This window comes from Podarcis pityusensis, assembly GCF_964106645.2.
Source record: "Podarcis pityusensis genome assembly, contig: HAP1_SCAFFOLD_652, whole genome shotgun sequence".
Classification (NCBI taxonomy): Eukaryota; Metazoa; Chordata; class Lepidosauria; order Squamata; family Lacertidae; genus Podarcis; species Podarcis pityusensis.
Window position 1 is genome coordinate 1,343 of NW_028293258.1, and position 20,656 is coordinate 21,998.

The window sequence follows — 20,656 nt, forward strand, 5'->3', positions numbered from 1 at the left end:
CAGTGATATGGTTCCCAGCGCCTGGTTTCAAGTGCCACGGTTCCCAGCGCCTGGTTTCAAGTGCCACGGTTCCCAGCGCCTGGTTCCCAGCGCCTGGGTTCTAGTGCCACGGTTCCCAGCGCCTGGTTTTGAGCGCTACGTTTCCCAGTGCTATGGTTCCCGGTGCCTGGTTCCCAGTATCTGATTCCCAGCGCCTGGTTTCGAGCGCCACGGTTCCCAGCGCCTGGTTCCCAGTATCTGGTTTTGAGCGCTACGTTTCCCAGTGCTATGGTTCCCAGGGCCTAGTTCCCAGTGCCTGGTTCCCGGTGCCACGGTTCCCAGCGCCTGGTTCCCAGTATCAGATTCCCAGCGCCTGGTTCTCAGTATCTGGTTTTGAGCGCTACATTTCCCAGTGCTATGGTTCCCAGCGCCTGGTTCCCAGTATCTGGTTTTGAGCGCTACATTTCCCAGCGCTATGGTTCCCAGTGCCTGGTTTTGAGCGCTACATTTCCCAGTGCTATGGTTCCCAGGGCCTAGTTCCCAGTATCTGGTTTTGAGCGCTACATTTCCCAGTGCTATGGTTCCCAGCGCCTGGTGCCACGGTTCCCAGCGCCTGGTTCCCAGTGCCCCAGTTCCCAGTACCTGATTTCCAGCATCTAGCTCCCAGCGCCCGGTTTCGAGCGCTACGTTTCCCAGTGACACGGTTCCCAGCGCCTGGTTCCCAGTGACATAGTTCCCAGCGCCTGGGTCCTGGTGCCACAGTTCCCAGCGCCTGGTTCCCAGTATCTGATTTCCAACGCCTGGTTCCCCGCGCCTGGTTTCGAGCGCCACAGTTCCCAGCGCCTGGTTTCCAGTGCTAGAGTTCCCTGTGCCGGGTTCCCAGTGCCACAGTTCCCAGCGCCTGGTTCCCAGTGCTAGAGTTCCCAGCGCCGGGTTCCCAGCGCTGGGTTTCCAGTATCTGGTTCCCAGCGCCCGGTTTCGAGCGCTACAGTTCCCAGCGCCTGGTTCCCAGTGCAATGGTTCCCAGCGCTGGGTTTCCAGCATCTAGCTCCCAGCGCCTGGTTTCGAGCGCTACGTTTCCCAGTGCAACGGTTCCCAGCGCCTAGTTCCCAGCGCCTGGGTCCTGGTGCCACGGTTCCCAGCGCCTGGTTCCCAGTGCCCCAGTTCCCAGTACCTGATTTCCAGCATGTAGCTCCCAGCGCCCGGTTTCGAGCGCTACGTTTCCCAGTGCTATGGTTCCCAGCGCCTGGTTCCCAGCGCCTGCTTTCCAACCCCGCTTCCCTGCGCAACGGTTCCCAGCGCCCGGTTCCCGGCGCCTGGTTCCCGGCGCATCCTTCCAGCGCTACAGTTCCCGGCGCCGGGTTCCCGGCGCTACAATTCCCAGCGCCTTCCACTTCACAAATCCCTTGAACCCGATCAAAACCTCTCCATCTCTCTCCCCCCCGCCAGGCGCCGCGCTACAATTCCCGCTCCCCCAGCCCTGCACCGTCGGGCGCCTGGTGGAAAAGTACCTGGACATCACTAGAACTCCCAGGCGCTCCTTCTTCGAACTCGCCGCCCTGCTCTCGCCCGACGAGCGCGAACGGGAGATGCTGGCCGAGTTCGCCTCGGCGCCCGGTCAGGAGGAACTCTACGCCTACTGCCACCGGCCGCGCCGGACGACGCTGGAGGTGGGTCAGATCCGGGAGTTGTAGCGCGTGGGGCGCCGGGCGCTACGGTTCCCAGTGCTACGGTTCCCAGTGCGCTGTACGACTGAACGTGGGTCAGATCCGGGAGTTGTAGCGCGCAGGGTGCGGGGTGCCAGGTTCACAGGGCCTGGTTTTCAGGGTGGGATTTGGGCGCTACGGTTCCCGGTGCACCGAACGACGCTGGAGGTGGGTCAGACCCGGGAGTTGTAGCGCGCAGGGTGCCAGGTTTTCAGGGTGGGTTTTGGGCGCTACGGTTCCCGGCGCTACGGATCCCGGTGCACCGAACGACGCTGGAGGTGGGTCAGATCCGGGAGTTGTAGCGCGCCGGGTGCCGGGTTCCCAGGGTATGGTTTTCAGGGTGGGTTTTGGGCGCTACGGTTCCCGGCGCTACGGTTCCTGGTGCGCCGTACGAAGCTGGAGGTGGGTGAGATCCGGGAGTTGTAGCGCGCCGGGCGCCGGGCGCTACGGTTCCCAGTGCTACGGTTCCCAGTGCGCTGTACGACTGAACGTGGGTCAGATCCGGGAGTTGTAGCGCGCAGGGTGCGGGGTGCCAGGTTCACAGGGCCTGGGTTTCAGGGTGGGATTTGGGCGCTACGGTTCCCGGTGCACCGAACGACGCTGGAGGTGGGTCAGATCTGGGAGTTGTAGCGCGCGGGGTGCCGGGCGCTACGGTTCCCGGTTCGCTGTACGACTGAAGGTGGGTCAGATCCGGGAGTTGTAGCACGCAGGGTGCCAGGTTTTCCGGGTGGGTTTTGGGCGCTACGGTTCCCGGCGCTACGGTTCCCGGTGCGCCGGACGACGCTGGAGGTGGGTCAGATCCGGGAGTTGTAGCGCGCCGGGTGCCGGGCGCTACGGTTCCCAGTGCTACGGTTCCCAGTGCGCTGTACGACTGAACGTGGGTCAGATCCGGGAGTTGTAGCGCGCAGGGTGCCACGTTTTCAGGGTGGGTTTTGGGCGCTACGGTTCCCGGCGCTACGGTTCCCGGTGCGCCGGACGACGCTGGAGGTGGGTGAGATCCGGGAGTTGTAGCGCGCAGGGTGCCACGTTTTCAGGGTGGGTTTTGGGCGCTACGGTTCCCGGCGCTACGGTTCCCGGTGCGCCGGACGACGCTGGAGGTGGGTGAGATCCGGGAGTTGTAGCGCGCAGGGTGCCATGTTTTCAGGGTGGGTTTTGGGCGCTACGGTTCCCGGCGCTACGGTTCCTGGTGCGCCGTACGACCCTGGAGGTGGGTGAGATCCGGGAGTTGTAGCGCGCAGGGTGCCAGGTTTTCAGGGTGGGTTTTGGGCGCTACGGTTCCCGGCGCTACGGTTCCCGGTGCGCCGGACGACGCTGGAGGTGGGTCAGATCCGGGAGTTGTAGCGCGCCGGGTGCCGGGCGCTACGGTTCCCAGTGCTGCGGTTCCCAGTGCGCTGTACGACTGAACGTGGGTCAGATCCGGGAGTTGTAGCGCGCAGGGTGCGGGGTGCCAGGTTCACAGGGCCTGGTTTTCAGGTTGGGATTTGGGTGCTATGGTTCCCGGTGCGTCGGACGACGCTGGAGGTGGGTGAGATCCGGGAGTTGTAGCGCGCGGGGTGCCGGGTTCCCAGGGTATGGTTCTCAGGGTGGGTTTTGGGCGCTACGGTTCCCGGCGCTACGGTTCCCAGTGCGCCGGACGACACTGGAGGTGGGTGGGATATGGGAGTTGTAGCGCGCCGGGTGCGGGGTGCCAGGTTCCCAGGGCCTGGTTTTCAGGGTGGGTTTGGGGCGCTACGGTTCCCGGCGCTACGGTTCCCGGTGCGCCGGACGCTGGAGGTGGGTGTGATCCGGGAGTTGTAGTGCGCAGGGTGCCAGGTTTTCAGGGTGGGTTTTGGGCGCTATGGTTCCCGGCGCTACAGTTCCCGGTCCGCTGTATGACTGGAGGTGGGTCAGATCCGGGAGTTGTAGCGCGCCGGGTGCCGGGTTCCCAGGGCATGGTTTTCGGGGCGCGTTTGGGGCGCTACGGTTCCCAGTGCCAGCGGATAAAGGTGGAGGTGGGTGGGATCTGGGAGTTGTAGCGCGCCGGGTGCGGGGTGCCAGGTTCCCTGGTTTTCAGGGTGGGTTTTGGGCGCTACGGTTCCCGGTGCTATGGTTCCCGGTGCTATGGTTCCCAGCTCTACGGTTCCCAGTATCTGATTCCCAGCGCCTGGTTTCCAGCAACTGGTTTTCAGCGCTACATTTCCCAGTGCTAGGGTTCCCAGGGCCTAGTTCCCAGCGCCTGGTTCCTAATGCCACATTTCCCAGCGCCTGGTTTCCGGTGCCACAGTTCCCAGCGCCTGGTTTTGGGTGCTACACTTCCCAGTGCCACGTTTCCCAGCGCCTGGTTCCCGGTGCCACAGTTCCCAGCGCCTGGTTTTGGGTGCTACACTTCCCAGTGCCACGTTTCCCAGCGCCTGGTTCCCGGTGCCACAGTTCCCAGCGCCTGGTTTGGGTTGCTACACTTCCCAGTGCCACAGTTCCCAGCGCCTGGTTCCCGGCACCACAGTTCCCAGCGCTACAGTTCCCAAGGCCTGCTTCCCAGCGCCTAGTTCCCAGCGCCAGGTTCCCAGCTCTACAGTTCCCAGCACTACAGTTCCCAGCACCTGGTTCTCAGCGCCACGTTTCCCAGCACCTAATTCCCAGCACCAGGTTCCCAGCGCTACAGTTCCCAGCACCTGGTTCCCAGCGCCACAGTTCCCAGCGCCTGCTTTTGGGTGCTACACTTCCTAGTGCCACAGTTCCCAGCGCCTGGTTCTCAGCGCCACAGTTCCCAGCGCCTAGTTCCCAGCACCAGGTTCCCAGTGCTACAGTTCCCAGCGCCTGGTTTTGGGTGCTACACTTCCCAGTGCCACGGTTCCCAGCGCCTGGTTTTGGGTGCTACACTTCCCAGCGCCATGTTTTCCAGCGCCTAGTTCCCAGCGCTACAGCTCCCAGCACCTGGTTCCCAGCGCCACAGTTCCCAGCGCCTGGTTTTGGGTGCTACACTTCCCAGTGCCACAGTTCCCAGCACCTAGTTCCCAGCGCTACAGTTCCCAGCACCTAGTTCCCAGCACCAGCTTCCCAGCGCTACAGTTCCCAGCGCTACAGTTCCCAGCCCTACTTCCCAGCGCCTGCTTCCTCCTGGTCTCCAAACCGGCGCCCGCCTGCGCTACAACTCCCTTTCCTCTCTCCCGGCGCCAGGTCCTGAGCGACTTCCCCCGGACGGCGCCTGGTTTTGGGTGCTACACTTCCCAGTGCCACGGTTCCCAGCGCCCGGTTCCCAGCGCCTAGTTCCCAGCACCAGCTTCCCAGCGCTACAGTTCCCAGCCCTACTTCCCAGCGCCTGCTTCCTTCTGGTCTCCAAACCGGCGCCCGCCTGCGCTACAACTCCCTTTCCTCTCTCCCGGCGCCAGGTCCTGAGCGACTTCCCCCGGACGGCGCCTGGTTTTGGGTGCTACACTTCCCAGTGCCACGGTTCCCAGCGCCCGGTTCCCAGCGCCTAGTTCCCAGCACCACCTCCCCAGCGCTACAGTTCCCAGACCTACTTCCCAGCGCCTGCTTCCTTCTGGTCTCCAAACTGGCGCCCGCCTGCGCTACAACTCCCTTTCCTCTCTCCCGGCGCCAGGTCCTGAGCGACTTCCCCCGGACGGCGTCGGCCATCCCCTGCCGCCTCCTCCTGGACCTGATCCCTCGCACCCGCGCCCGGGCCTTCTCCCTGGCCTCCTCCCCGCTGGTGAGTTCTAGCGCGGGAGTTCTAGTTTCCTTCCCCGCGCTACGACTCCCGTACTACAACTCCCGCTTCTCCCGCCAGGCGCTGCCCGGCCGCATCCAGATCCTGGTGGCCGTCGTGCGCTACAAGACGCGCCTGGCGAAAGCCCGGACCGGGCTCTGCTCCAATTGGCTGGCCTCCCTCGACCCGGCGCAGGGTGAGTTGTAGCGCGCGCTACGTTTCTCCTCGGCGCCCGCACTACGTTTCTCCTGGGCACCCACGCTATGTTTCTCCTGTCAAGTTGCTGGGCGCCCGCGCTACGTTTCTCCTGTCAATGGGCTGGGCGCCCGCGCTACGTTTCTCATGTCAATGTGATGGATGCCTGCGCTACGTTTCTCCTGGGCGCCCGCGCTATGTTTCTCATGGGCGCCTGCGCTACGTTTCTCCTGTTAATGTGCTAGGCGCCTGTGCTACGTTTCTCCTGTCAGTGTGCTGGGCGCCCGCGCTACATTTCTCTTGCCGACATGCTGGGCGCCTGCGCTACGTTTCTCCTATCAATGTGGTGGGCGCCTGCGCTGCGTTTCTCCTGGGCGCCTGCGCTCTGTTTCTCCTGTCAATGTGCTGGGCGCCTGTGCTACATTTCCCATAGTACCCACCCATCACGAGGCGCCCGTGCTACATTTCTCCTGGGCGCCCACGCTACGTTTCTCTTTTCAATGTGTTGGGCGCCCACGCTATGTTTCTTCTGTCAATGTGCTGGGTGCCTGCGCTACGTTTCTCCTGGGCGCCCGCGCTATGTTTCTCCTGTTAATGTGCTGGGCGCCCGCGCTACGTTTCTCTTGGACGCCCGCGTTACGTTTCTCCTGTCAACGTGATGGGCGCCCGCGCTATGTTTCTCTTGTCAACATGCTGGGCGCCTGCGCTACGTTTCTCCTGTCAAGGTTTTCGGCGCCCGCGCTACGTTTCTCCTGTCAATGTGCTGGGCGCCCGCGCTATGTTTTTCCTGGGCGCCCGCGCTACGTTTCTCCTGTCAGTGTGCTGGGCGCCTGCGCTGCGTTTCCCATAGTACCCACCCATCACGAGGCGCCCGTGCTACATTTCTCCTGGGCGCCCACGCTACGTTTCTCTTTTCAATGTGTTGGGCGCCCGCGCTACATTTCTTTTGTCAATATGCTGGGCGCCCGCGCTACGTTTCTCTTGGGCGCCCGCGCTACGTTTCTCCTGTCAATGTGCTGGGCGCCCGCGCTATGTTTCTCCTGGGCGCCCATGCTACGTTTCTCCTGTCAATGTGCTGGGCGCCCGCACTACGTTTCTACTGTCAATGGGCCGGGCGCCGGCGCTACGTTTCTCCTGTCAATGTGCTGGGCGCCCGCGCTACGTTTCTCTTGTCAACCTGCTGGGCGCCCGCGCTACGTTTCCCATAGTACCTACCCATCGCGACGCCCGCGCTACGTTTCCCATAGTAGCCAGCCATCGCCAGGCGCCCTCGCTACGTTTCCCAAACCTGACGCCCACGCTACGTTTCCCATAGTACCCAGCCAGCACTAGACGGCCGCGCTACATTTCCCAAACCTGACGCCCGCGCTACGTTTCCCATAGCACCCGCCCATCACCAGGCGCCCGCGCTTCGTTTCCCATAGCACTTCCCCATCACTAGGCGCCCGCGCTACATTTCCCATAGTACCTACCCATCACTAGGCGCCCGCGCTACGTTTCCCAAACCTGATGCCGCGCTACGTTTCCCAAACCTGACGCCGCGCTACGTTTCCCAAACCTGACGCCGCGCTACCTTTCTCCCCCCAGGCGCCGCCCACGTCCCCCTCTGGGTGAAGAAGGGGGCGCTACGGTTCCCGCCGGACCCCCGGACCCCCGTCGTCCTGGTGGCGCCCGGCACCGGGGTGGCGCCCTTCCGCGCCGCCCTCCAGGAACGCGTAGCGCAGGGGAAGCGAGGTGGGCGCCGGGTGGCGGGATTTGCATGTCATTTGAATAAGGGGCGGGGTGTGAATAATGAGTTGCTGTTATTATTACTACTATTACTATTATTATTATTATTATTATCATTATTATTATTATTGTTATTATTATTATTATTATTATTATCATTATTTATTATTAGTATTAGTAGTATTAGTAGTATTATTAGTATTATTAGTATTATTAGTATTATTATTATATGTCTTTTTATGGGCGCCTGTTCATGAAATTTGCATGGAATTATTATTATTATTATCATCATTATCATTATCATTATTATTATTACTACTACTACTATTATTATTATTATTATCATTATTACTACTATTAGTATTATTATTATTATTATATGTCTTTTTATTGGCGCCTGTTCATGAAATTTGCATGGAATTTAAATAGTGGGCGGGGTGTAAATAATCTATTATTATTATTATTATTATTATTATTATTATTATTATTATCAATATTACTACTATTAGTATTATTATTATTATTATCATCATCATTATTACTACTATTAGTATTATTATTATTACTATTATTATATGTCTTTTTATGGGCGCCTGTTCAGAAAATTTGCATGGAATTTAAATAATAGGTGGGGTATAAATAAGAAATTATTATTATTATTATTATTATTATTATTATTATTATTATTATTATATAATGAAGAATTTAATAATAGTAATAACTGTACACTAATAATAATAATAATAATAATAATAATAATAATTTCTTCATTATTAAATGTCTTATTTTAATCTTTTATTGGAAGCTGCCCAGGGTGGCTTGGGAATAAATTATTATTATTATTATTATTATTATTATTATTATCATTATTATTATTATCATTATTATTATTATCATCATCATCATCATTATTACTACTGTTAGTATTATTATTATTATTATTATTAGTCTTTTTATGGGCGCCTGTTCATGAAATTTGCATGGAATTTAAATAATAGGCAGGGTGTGAATAAGAAATTATTACTATTATTATTATTATTATTATTATTATTATTATTATTAACCCCGCCTCCTCCCGCAGGCAACTTCCTGTTCTTTGGCTGCCGCCATGAAGCCCACGACTTCTACTTCCGGGGCGAGTGGGCGGAGCTTGTCGCCCGGGGCTTCCTGTCCGTCTTCCCGGCCTTTTCCCGCGACCAGGTGAGCCAATCGGAGATTAATAATCGGAGATTAATTAATAATCGGAGTAATAATAATAATAATAATAATAATAATAAGTATTAATACATATATGTAGAATGAATAATAATGAATGAATATTATTATTATTAATGAATAATAATAATAATATTAATAATAGTAATTTATACCCCACCCACTCTGATTATATTAGTAGTAGTAGTAGTAGTAGTAATAATAATAATAATAATAATAATAATAATAATATGTATTAATACATATATGTAGAATGAATAATAATGAATGAATATTATTATTAATTAATTAATAATAATAATAATAATAATAATAATTTATACACCACACACTGATTATATTATTATTATTATTATTATTAATAGTAATAATAATAATAGTAATAATAATAATATGTATTAATACATATATGTAGAATGAATAATAAGGAATGAATGTTATTATTAATAGTAATAATAATAATAATATGTATTAATACATATATGTAGAATGAATAATAATGAATGAATATTATTATTATTAATGAATAATAATAATAATAATAATGGAAATGATATTGATTATGATAATGATTGTGGTGGTGATACATATAATAATGAAGAAGATAATATTACTAATATTAATATTAGTAATAATACTAATAGTAGTAGTAGTAGAAGTAGTAATAGTAGTAACTAATAAGAAGCTAATAATACTACTAATAACAGTAGTAATATTGATGGTGGTGGTAATAATAATAATAATAATAATAATAATAATAATAATAATAAAGCAATTAATAATACTAATAGTAGTAGTAATACTAATGGTGGTGGTGCTGGTAATACATATGATAATGAAGAAAATATTACTAATATTAATATTACGAATAATACAAATAGTAGTAGTAATACTAGTAGTAGTAGTAGACGAAGTAATAGTAGTAACTAATAAGAAACCAATAACAATACTAATAACAGTAGTAATAATATTGATGATGGTAGTAATAATAATAATAATAATAATAATAATAATAATAATAAATGATGAGAATAGAAATAGTAATAATAATAATAATAATAATATTAATAATGATAATAATAGTGATAATATATATTATAGATAAAAGGGAGAGAGAAATTAATAAATAATAATAATAAGATGATGATAATAATAATAATGATGATGATGATGATAATAAATGAGCATAATAATAGTAATAATAATAATATTAATAATAATAGTGATAATATATATTATTATAGATAAAAGGGAGAGAAAAATAAATAAATAATAATAAGATGATAATAATATATTATAGATAAGAGAGAGAAATTAATAAATAATAATAATAAGATGATGATGATGATGATGATGATAATATTATAGCATTTTATAAGGGGATCAGAAGATGGGTAATAATAATAATAATAATAATAATATCAGAAATAATAATAATAATAATAATACTAATAATATCAGAAATAATAATAGTAATAGTAATAATAATAATAATAATAATAATAATAATACTAATAATATCAGAAATAATAATAATAATAATAATAATAATAATAATAATATCAGAAATAGTAATAGTAATAATAATAATAATAATAATAATAATAATAATAATAATAATAATATCCCCGCAGGACCAGAAGGTTTACGTCCAACACCGAATCCTCGAAAACCAGGCGCTGCTTTGGGATCTGGTGCGTCGCGGCGCCTGGATCTATTTGGCCGGGTGAGTCGTAGCGCCGCCGGGCGCCGGGCTGGGAATCCTCGAACCCGCCACCCTCCTATTATTACTATTACTATTATTATTATTATTATTATTCCAGGAGCGCCAAGGAGGTTCCCGACGCCGTGGCCGCCGCCCTGCGCGCCGCGTTCCAGTCCCAAGGCGCCATGTCGGAAAGCGAGGCGGCCGGCTTCCTGGCGGCGCTGGAGCGGGCCGGGCGCTTCCAGGCCGAGACCTGGTCCTGAACTGGGTGCTGCTGGGAAACGTAGTTCCGGCCGGTAGGTCGGGGCGCTACGGTTCCCAGAATCCTCTGGGCGCTACGGTTCCCGGCGCCTGGTACTGGAAATAAATGGATTCTTGTTACTGGTTGGCTTGGCTTTTGGCGCTACGGTTCCCAGAAACCCCTGGGCGCTACGGTTCCCAGAATCCTCTGGGCGCTACGGTTCCCAGAACCCCCTGGTGCTACGGTTCCCAGAATCCTCTGGGTGCTACGGTTCCCGGAATCCTCTGGGCGCTACGGTTCCCAGAAATCTCTGGGCGCTACGGTTCCCAGAATCCTCTGGGCGCTACGGTTCCCGGCGCCTAGTTCTGGAAATAAATGGATTCTTGTTACTGGTTGGCTTGGCTTTTGGCGCTACGGTTCCCAGAAACCTCTGTGCGCTACAGTTCCCAGAAGCCTCTGGGGTGCTATGGTTCCCGGCGCCTAGTACTGGAAATAAATGGTTTGGCGCTACGGTTCCCAGAATCCTTCGGGGTTGGCGGTGCTACGGTTTCCGGCGCCTAGTACTGGAAATAAATGGATTCTTGTTACTGGTTGGGTTCGCTTTTGGCGCTATGGTTCCCAGAAACCTCTAGGCGCTACGGTTCCCAGAATCCTCTGGGGCACTACGGTTCCCGGCGCCTAGTACTGGAAATAAATGGTGTTTGGCACTACGGTTCCCAGAATCCTTTGCGCGCTACAGTTCCCAGAATCCTCTGGGGTGCTATGGTTCCCGGTGCCTAGTACTGGAAATAAATGGATTCTTGTTACTGGTTGGGTTCGCTTTTGGCGCTATGGTTCCCAGAAACCTCTAGGCGCTACGGTTCCCAGAATCCTCTGGGCGCTACGGTTCCCAGAATCCCCTGGCGCTATGGTTCCCAGAAAGCTCTGGGCGCTACGGTTCCCAGAATCCTCTTGACGCTATGGTTCCCGGCGCCTAGTACTGGAAATAAATGGTGTTTGGCGCTACGGTTCCCAGAATCCTCTGGGCGCTACGGTTCCCAGAATCCTCTGGGGGCTACGGTTCCCAGAATCCTCTGGACGCTACGGTTCCCGGCGCCTAGTTCTGGAAATAAATGGATTCTTGTTACTGGTTGGCTTGGCTTTTGGCGCTACGGTTCCCAGAATTCTCTGTGCGCTACAGTTCCCAGAATCCTCTGGGCGCTACGGTTCCCAGAAACCTCTGGGCGCTACGGTTCCCGGCGCCTAGTACTGGAAATAAATGGATTCATGTTACTGGTTGGCTTGGCTTTTGGCGCTACGGTTCCCAGAAACCTCTGGGTGCTAGGGTTCCCACAATCCTCTGGGCGCTACGGTTCCCAGAATCCTCTGGGCGCTACGGTTCCCGGCGCCTAGTACTGGAAATAAATGGTGTTTGGCGCTACGGTTCCCAGAATTCTCTGGGCGCTACGGTTCCCGGCGCCAGGAATGAACTGTGATTCCCCTGAATGAACTACAGTTCCCGGTGCCCTGAATGAACTACAGTTCCCAGGCGCCTGGAATGACCTGCAATTGCCCTGAATGAACTACAATTCCCAGGTGCCCTGAATAAACTACAGTTCCCAAGCACCTGGAATGACCTGCCATTGCCCTCAATAAACTACAGTTCCCAGGCGCTTGCCCTGAATAAACTACAGTTCCCAAGCACCTGGAATGACCTGCCATTGCCCTCAATAAACTACAGTTCCCAGGCGCTTGCCCTGAATGAACTACAGTTCCCAGGCGCCTGGAATGACCTGTGATTGCCCTGAATAAACTACAGTTCCCAGACGCTTGCCCTGAATGAACTACAGTTCCCAGGTGCCTTGAACGACCTGCGATTGCCCTGAATGAACTACAGTTCCCAGGCGCCTGGAATGAACTGATTGCCCTGAATGAACTACAGTTCCCATGCGCCCGGAATTACCTGCAATTGCCCTCAATAAACTACAGTTCCCAAGAGCCTGGAATGATCTCAATTGCCCTGAACGAACTACAATTCCCAGGCGCTACGGTTCCCAGAATCCTCCTGGGGTGGGTTAGCGGTGCTACGGTTTCCAGCGCCTAGTACTGGAAATGAACTGATGGTTACTGGTGGGGTTGGTGTTTGGCGCGCTACAGTTCCCAGCGCCCACATAAACTGAATGAACTACAGTTCCCAGGCACCCAGAATGACCTGCAATTGCCCTGAATCAACTACAGTTCCCAGGCGCCGGGAATGACCTGCGATTGCCCTGAATGAACTACAGTTCCCAGGCGCCCGGAATGACCTGTGATTGCCCTGAATGAACTACAGTTCCCGGCACCCTGAATGAACTATCATTCCCATGCGCCTTGAGTGACCTGTGATTGCCCTGAGTGAACTACAGTTCCCAAGCGCCCCGAACAAACTACAGTTTCCAGGCGCCTGGAATGAGCTGCAATTGCCCGGAATGAACTACAGTTCCCAGGCACCCTGAACAAGCTACAGTTCCCAGGCGCCTTGAACGACCTGCCATTGCCCTCAATAAACTGCAGTTCCCAGGCGCTTGCCCTTAATGAACTACAGTTCCCAGGCGCTTGCCCTGAAAAACTACAGTTCCCAAGCGCCTTGAATGGCCTGTGATTGCCCTGAATAAACTATAGTTCCCAGGCGCTTGACCTGAATGAACTACAGTTCCCATGTGCCTGGAAAGACCTGCAATTGCCCTGAAAGAACTACAGTTCCCAAGCGCCTTGAATGACCTGTCATTGCCCTGAATAAACTACAGTTCCCAGGCGCTTGCCCTGAATGAACTACAGTTCCCAAGCGCCTTGAATGGCCTGTGTTGGACCTGAACGAACTACAGTTCCCAGGCGCTACGTTTCCCAGAATCCTCTTTGGTGGGTTGGCGTGCTACGGTTCCCGGCGCGCCGCAGTTCCCAGGCGCCTAAATCCTCTCCATTGCCCTGAACGAACTACAGTTCCCAGGCGCCTAGAATGAGTTTGTGAACTGCAATTCCCAGGCACTTGCCCTGAATAAACTACAGTTCCCAGGCGCCTTGAATGGCCTTGTAAACTGCAAGGCGCTTGCCCTGAGTGAACTACAGTTCCCAGGCGCCTGAAGTCACATGCATTTGCCCTGAATGAACTACAGTTCCCAGGCGCCTGAAGTCACATGCATTTGCCCTGAATGAACTACAGTTCCCAGGCGCCTGAAGTCACATGCGTTTGCCCTGAATGAACTACAGTTCCCAGGCGCCTTGAACAACCTGCGCTTGCCCTGACTGAACTACAGTTCCCAGGCGCTTTGAAAGCCCTGCGATAGCACAGAGCAAACTAGGGTTCCCAGCGCCCTACAGTTCCCGGCACCCACTACCCAGGTAATTGGTGCCCAGGAAATAGGGAGGAAGGGGAGTAATAGGGAGGAAGGAGAGTAATAGGGAGGAAGTGGGGTAATTGGTATCCAGGAAGTAGGGAGGAAGGAGAGTAATTGGTGCTCAGGAAAGAGGGAGGAAGTGAAGTAATAGGGAGGAAGTGGAGTAATAGGGAGGAAGTGGAGTAATTGGTATCCAGGAAGTAGGGAGGAAGGAGAGTAATAGGGAGGAAGGAGAGTAATAGGGAGGAAGTGGGGTAATTGGTGTCCAGGAAATGGGGAGGAAGGAGAGTAATAGGGAGGAAGTGGAGTAATAGGGAGGAAGTGGAGTAATTGGTGTCCAGGAAGTAGGGAGGAAGGAGAGTAATAGGGAGGAAGGAGAGTAATAGGGAGGAAGTGGAGTAATAGGGAGGAAGTGGAGTAATTGGTGTCCAGGAAGTAGGGAGGAAGGAGAGTAATAGGGAGGAAGGAGAGTAATAGGGAGGAAGTGGAGTAATAGGGAGGAAGTGGAGTAATTGGTATCCAGGAAGTAGGGAGGAAGGAGAGTAATAGGGAGGAAGTGGAGTAATAGGGAGGAAGTGGAGTAATTGGTATCCAGGAAGTAGGGAGGAAGGAGAGTAATAGGGAGGAAGGAGAGTAATAGGGAGGAAGGAGAGTAATAGGGAGGAAGGAGAGTAATAGGGAGGAAGTGGGGTAATTGGTATCCAGGAAGTAGGGAGGAAGGAGAGTAATTGGTGCTCAGGAAAGAGGGAGGAAGTGAAGTAATAGGGAGGAAGGAGAGTAATAGGGAGGAAGTGGAGTAATAGGGAGGAAGTGGAGTAATTGGTATCCAGGAAGTAGGGAGGAAGGAGAGTAATAGGGAGGAAGGAGAGTAATAGGGAGGAAGTGGGGTAATTGGTGTCCAGGAAATGGGGAGGAAGGAGAGTAATTGGTGCCCAGTAAATGGGGAGGAAGTGGAGTAATAGGGAGGAAGGAGAGTAATAGGGAGGAAGTGGAGTAATAGGGAGGAAGTGGAGTAATTGGTATCCAGGAAGTAGGGAGGAAGGAGAGTAATAGGGAGGAAGGAGAGTAATAGGGAGGAAGTGGGGTAATTGGTGTCCAGGAAATGGGGAGGAAGGAGAGTAATTGGTGCCCAGTAAATGGGGAGGAAGTGGAGTAATAGGGAGGAAGGAGAGTAATAGGGAGGAAGTGGAGTAATAGGGAGGAAGTGGAGTAATTGGTATCCTGGAAGTAGGGAGGAAGGAGAGTGATTGGTACCCAGGAAATGGGGAGGAAGGGGAGTAATAGGGAGGAAGGAGAGTAATAGGGAGGAAGTGGAGTAATAGGGAGGAAGTGGAGTAATTGGTATCCAGGAAGTAGGGAGGAAGGAGAGTAATAGGGAGGAAGGAGAGTAATAGGGAGGAAGTGGGGTAATTGGTATCCAGGAAGTAGGGAGGAAGGAGAGTAATTGGTGCTCAGGAAAGAGGGAGGAAGTGAAGTAATAGGGAGGAAGGAGAGTAATAGGGAGGAAGTGGAGTAATAGGGAGGAAGTGGAGTAATTGGTATCCAGGAAGTAGGGAGGAAGGAGAGTAATAGGGAGGAAGGAGAGTAATAGGGAGGAAGTGGGGTAATTGGTATCCAGGAAGTAGGGAGGAAGGAGAGTAATTGGTGCTCAGGAAAGAGGGAGGAAGTGAAGTAATAGGGAGGAAGGAGAGTAATAGGGAGGAAGTGGAGTAATAGGGAGGAAGTGGAGTAACTGGTATCCAGGAAGTAGGGAGGAAGGAGAGTAATAGGGAGGAAGGAGAGTAATAGGGAGGAAGTGGGGTAATTGGTATCCAGGAAATGGGGAGGAAGGAGAGTAATTGGTGCCCAGTAAATGGGGAGGAAGTGGAGTAATAGGGAGGAAGGAGAGTAATAGGGAGGAAGTGGAGTAATAGGGAGGAAGTGGAGTAATTGGTATCCTGGAAGTAGGGAGGAAGGAGAGTGATTGGTACCCAGGAAATGGGGAGGAAGGGGAGTAATAGGGAGGAAGGAGAGTAATAGGGAGGAAGTGGAGTAATAGGGAGGAAGTGGAGTAATTGGTATCCTGGAAGTAGGGAGGAAGGGGAGTGATTGGTGCCCAGGAAATAGGGAGGAAGGGGAGTAATAGGGAGGAAGGAGAGTAATAGGGAGGAAGTGGGGTAATTGGTATCCAGGAAGTAGGGAGGAAGGAGAGTAATTGGTGCTCAGGAAAGAGGGAGGAAGTGAAGTAATAGGGAGGAAGGAGAGTAATAGGGAGGAAGTGGAGTAATAGGGAGGAAGTGGAGTAATTGGTATCCAGGAAGTAGGGAGGAAGGAGAGTAATAGGGAGGAAGGAGAGTAATAGGGAGGAAGTGGGGTAATTGGTATCCAGGAAGTAGGGAGGAAGGAGAGTAATTGGTGCTCAGGAAAGAGGGAGGAAGTGAAGTAATAGGGAGGAAGGAGAGTAATAGGGAGGAAGTGGGGTAATTGGTGTCCAGGAAATGGGGAGGAAGGAGAGTAATTGGTGCCCAGTAAATGGGGAGGAAGTGGAGTAATAGGGAGGAAGGAGAGTAATAGGGAGGAAGTGGAGTAATAGGGAGGAAGTGGAGTAATTGGTATCCTGGAAGTAGGGAGGAAGGAGAGTGATTGGTACCCAGGAAATGGGGAGGAAGGGGAGTAATAGGGAGGAAGGAGAGTAATAGGGAGGAAGTGGAGTAATAGGGAGGAAGTGGAGTAATTGGTATCCTGGAAGTAGGGAGGAAGGGGAGTGATTGGTGCCCAGGAAATAGGGAGGAAGGGGAGTAATAGGGAGGAAGGAGAGTAATAGGGAGGAAGTGGGGTAATTGGTATCCAGGAAGTAGGGAGGAAGGAGAGTAATTGGTGCTCAGGAAAGAGGGAGGAAGGAGAGTAATAGGGAGGAAGTGGAGTAATAGGGAGGAAGGAGAGTGATTGGCACCCAGGAAATGAGGAGGAAGAGGAGTAATAGGGAGGAAGTGGAGTAATTGGTATCCAGGAAGTAGGGAGGAAGGAGAATAATTGGTGCCCAGGAAAGAGGGAGGAAGGGGAGTAATAGGGAGGAAGGAGAGTAATAGGGAGGAAGTGGGGTAATTGGTATCCAGGAAGTAGGGAGGAAGGAGAGTAATTGGTGCTCAGGAAAGAGGGAGGAAGTGGAGTAATAGGGAGGAAGGAGAGTAATAGGGAGGAAGTGGAGTAATAGGGAGGAAGTGGAGTAATTGGTATCCTGGAAGTAGGGAGGAAGGAGAGTAATTGGTACCCAGGAAATGGGGAGGAAGGGGAGTAATAGGGAGGAAGGAGAGTAATTGGTGCGCAGGGAGGAGGGAGCAAGAGGGAAACGACGCTCCGAGGAGAGTAATTGGTACCCAGGAAATAGGGAGGAAATGGAGTAACAGGGAGGAAGTGGAGTAATAGGGAGGAAGTGGAGTAATAGGGAGGAAGTGGAGTAATAGGGAGGAAGGAGAGTGATTGGTACCCAGGAAATAGGGAGAAAGGAGAGTGATTTTTACCCAGGAAATGGGGAGAAAGTGGAGTAATAGGGTGGAAGGGGAGTAATAGGGAGGAAGGAGAGTGATTGGTACCCAGGAAATAGGGAGGAAGGGGAGTAATAGGGAGGAAGTGGAGTAATAGGGAGGAAGGAGAGTGATTGGTACCCAGGAAATAGGAAGGAAGGGGAGTAATAGGGAGGAAGTGGAGTAAAAGGGAGGAAGGAGAGTAATTCGTACGCAGGGAGGAGGGAGGAAGAGGGAAACGACGCTCCGAGGAGAGTAATTGGTACCCAGGAAATAGGGAGGAAGTGGAGTAATAGGGAGGAAGTGGAGTAATAGGGAGGAAGGAGAGTGATTGGTACCCGGTAAAGATGGAGGAAGTGGAGTAATAGGGAGGAAGTGGAGTAATAGGGAGGGAGGAGAGTGATTGGTACCCAGGAAATGGGGAGGAAGGGGAGTAATAGGGAGGAAGTGGAGTAAAAGGGAGGTAGGAGAGTAATTGGTACGCAGGGAGGAAGGAAGAAGATGCTCCAGGTACTTAAAGGGATGGAAGGAGGAAGTTGGAGAGGCCAAGGGGTGTTTTGTTTTCCGGGGACAAAAATATGCTCTGAGTAGCACAATTGGTACTTAAAGGGATGCTTCAAGGCGGAGGAGTGGTACCCGAGGAGGAGGAGGAAGAAGGCAGGAGGAGAGAGGAAGTAGAAAGATACTCCTAGGAGGAGGAGGAGGAAGGAGGAGAGAGGAAGTAGAAAGATGCTCCAAGGAGTAGGAGTGGTACCCAAGGGGGAGGAGGAAGGATACAGGAGGAGAGAGGAAGTAGAAGGGTGCTGGAAGGAGGAGGAGGAAGGATGCAGGAGGAGAGAGGAAGTAGAAAGATGCTCCAAGGAGTAGGAGGAAGGATGCAGGAGGAGACAGGAGGTAGAAAGATACTCCGAGGAGGAGGAGGAAGGATGCAGGAGGAGACAGGAAGTAGAAGGATGCTTCAAAGAGTAGGAGTGGTACCCAAGGAAGAGGAGGAGGAAGGATGCAGGAGGAGAGAGGAAGTAGAAAGATACTCCTAGGAGGAGGAGGAGGAAGGAGGAGAGAGGAAGTAGAAAGATGCTCCAAGGAGTAGGAGTGGTACCCAAGGGGGAGGAAGAGGAAGGATGTAGGAGGAGACAGGAAGTGGAAGGAGGCTTCAAGGAGGAGGAGGAAGGATGCAGGAGGAGACAGGAAGTAGAAAGATGCTTCAAGGAGGAGGAGGAAGGATGCAGGAGGAGACAGGAAGTAGAAGGATGCTGGAAGGAGGAGGAGGCAGGAGGCAGGAGAAGACAGGAAGTAGAAGGATGATTCAAGGAGGAGGAGGAAGGATGCAGGAGGAGACAGGAAGTAGAAGGGTGCTGGAAGGAGGAGGAGGCAGGAGGCAGGAGAAGACAGGAAGTAGAAGGATGATTCAAGGAGGAGGAGGAAGGATGCAGGAGGAGACAGGAAGTAGAAGGATGCTTCAAGGAGGAGGAGTGGTACCCAAGGAGGAGGAGGAGGAAGGATGCAGGAGGAGAGAGGAAGTAGAAAGATACTCCTAGGAGGAGGAGGAGGAAGGAGGAGAGAGGAAGTAGAAAGATGCTCCAAGGAGTAGGAGTGGTACCCAAGGGGGAGGAAGAGGAAGGATGTAGGAGGAGACAGGAAGTGGAAGGAGGCTTCAAGGAGGAGGAGGAAGGATGCAGGAGGAGACAGGAAGTAGAAGGATGATTCAAGGAGGAGGAGGAAGGATGCAGGAGGAGACAGGAAGTAGAAGGATGCTTCAAGGAGTAGGAGTGGTCCCCAGGGAGGAGGAGGAGGAAGGAGGCAGGAGGAGAGAGGAAGTAGAAGGATGCTGCAAGGAGGAGGAGGAGGGATGCAGGAGGAGACAGGAAGTAGAAGGGTGCTGGAAGGAGGAGGAGGCAGGAGGCAGGAGAAGACAGGAAGTAGAAGGATGATTCAAGGAGGAGGAGGAAGGATGCAGGAGGAGACAGGAAGTAGAAGGATGCTTCAAGGAGGAGGAGTGGTACCCAAGGAGGAGGAGGAGGAAGGATGCAGGAGGAGAGAGGAAGTAGAAAGATACTCCGAGGAGGAGGAGGAAGGATGCAGGAGGAGAGAGGAAGTAGAAAGATACTCCGAGGAGGAGGAGGAGGAAGGAGGAGAGAGGAAGTAGAAAGATGCTCCAAGGAGGAGGAGTGGTACCCAAGGGGGAGGAAGAGGAAGGATGCAGGAGGAGACAGGAAGTAGAAAGATACTCCGAGGAGAAGGAGGAAGGAGGAAGGAGGAGACAGGAAGTAGAAAGATGCTCCAAGGAGTAGGAGTGGTACCCAAGGGGGAGGAGGAGGAAGGATGCAGGAGGAGACAGGAAGTGGAAGGATGCTTCAAGGAGGAGGAGGAAGGATGCAGGAGGAGACAGGAAGTAGAAAGATGCTCCAAGGAGTAGGAGTGGTACCCAAGGGGGAGGAGGAGGAGGAAGGATGCAGGAGGAGACAGGAAGTAGAACGATGCTTCAAAGAGTAGGAGTGGTACCCAAGAAAGAGGAGGAGGAAGGATGCAGGAGGAGAGAGGAAGTAGAAAGATACTCCGAGGAGGAGGAGGAAGGATGCAGGAGGAGACAGGAAGTAGAAGGATGCTTCAAAGAGTAGGAGTGGTACCCAAGGAGGAGGAGGAAGGCTGCAGGAGGAGACAGGAAGTAGAAAGATACTCCGAGGAGGAGGAGGAAGGATGCAGGAGGAGACAGGAAGTAGAAAGATGCATCAAATAGTAGGAGTGGTACCCAAGGGGGAGGAGGAAGGATACAGGAGGAGACAGGAAGTAGAAAGATACTCCGAGGAGGAGGAGGAAGGATGCAGGAGGAGACAGGAAGTAGAAGGATGCTTCAAAGAGTAGGAGTGGTACCCAAGGAGGAGGAGGAGGAGGAAGAAGGCAGGAGGAGAGAGGAAGTAGAAAGATACTCCGAGGAGGAGGAGGAAGGATGCAGGAGGAGACAGGAAGTAGAAGGATGCTTCAAAGAGTAGGAGTGGTACCCAAGGAAGAGGAGGGGGAGGAAGGATGCAGGAGGAGACAGGAAGTAGAAAGATGCTTCAAGGAGGAGGAGGAAGGATGCAGGAGGCGACAGGAAGTAGAAAGATGCTCCAAGGAGTAGGAGTGGTACCCAAGGGGGAGGAGGAAGGATACAGGAGGAGACAGGAAGTAGAAGGATGCTTCAAAGAGTAGGAGTGGTACCCAAGGAAGAGGAGGGGGAGGAAGGATGCAGGAGGAGACAGGAAGTAGAAAGATACTCCGAGGAGGAGAAGGAAGGATGCAGGAGGAGACAGGAAGTAGAAAGATGCTCCGAGGAGGAGGAGGAAGGATGCAGGAGGAGACAGGAAGT

The 20,656-nt window shown here is 51.8% G+C and overlaps 1 protein-coding gene and 1 long non-coding RNA gene across 2 annotated transcripts; one reads left to right on the top strand and one right to left on the bottom strand.

Annotated features, from left to right (window-relative positions):
- Positions 1 to 1,211: 1,211 nt before the first annotated feature.
- On the top strand, positions 1,212 to 10,592 carry LOC308469172 (NADPH-dependent diflavin oxidoreductase 1-like; the record flags this gene model as incomplete). The annotated part of the gene is made up of 7 exons (XM_081024509.1): positions 1,212 to 1,649; positions 5,266 to 5,373; positions 5,452 to 5,566; positions 7,153 to 7,299; positions 8,375 to 8,493; positions 10,143 to 10,234; positions 10,332 to 10,592. The coding sequence occupies 7 exons, from the start codon at positions 1,212 to 1,214 to the stop codon at positions 10,474 to 10,476; spliced, it is 1,164 nt and encodes a 387-aa protein (XP_080880635.1). The 3' UTR covers positions 10,477 to 10,592.
- A 102-nt stretch (positions 10,593 to 10,694) lies between these two features.
- On the bottom strand, positions 10,695 to 11,908 carry LOC308469171. Its single transcript, XR_013982024.1, has 3 exons — positions 11,411 to 11,908; positions 11,140 to 11,308; positions 10,695 to 10,813 (listed from the first exon to the last, which is right to left on the bottom strand). It is a non-coding gene; the product is annotated as an uncharacterized lncRNA (long non-coding RNA).
- Positions 11,909 to 20,656: the final 8,748 nt, after the last annotated feature.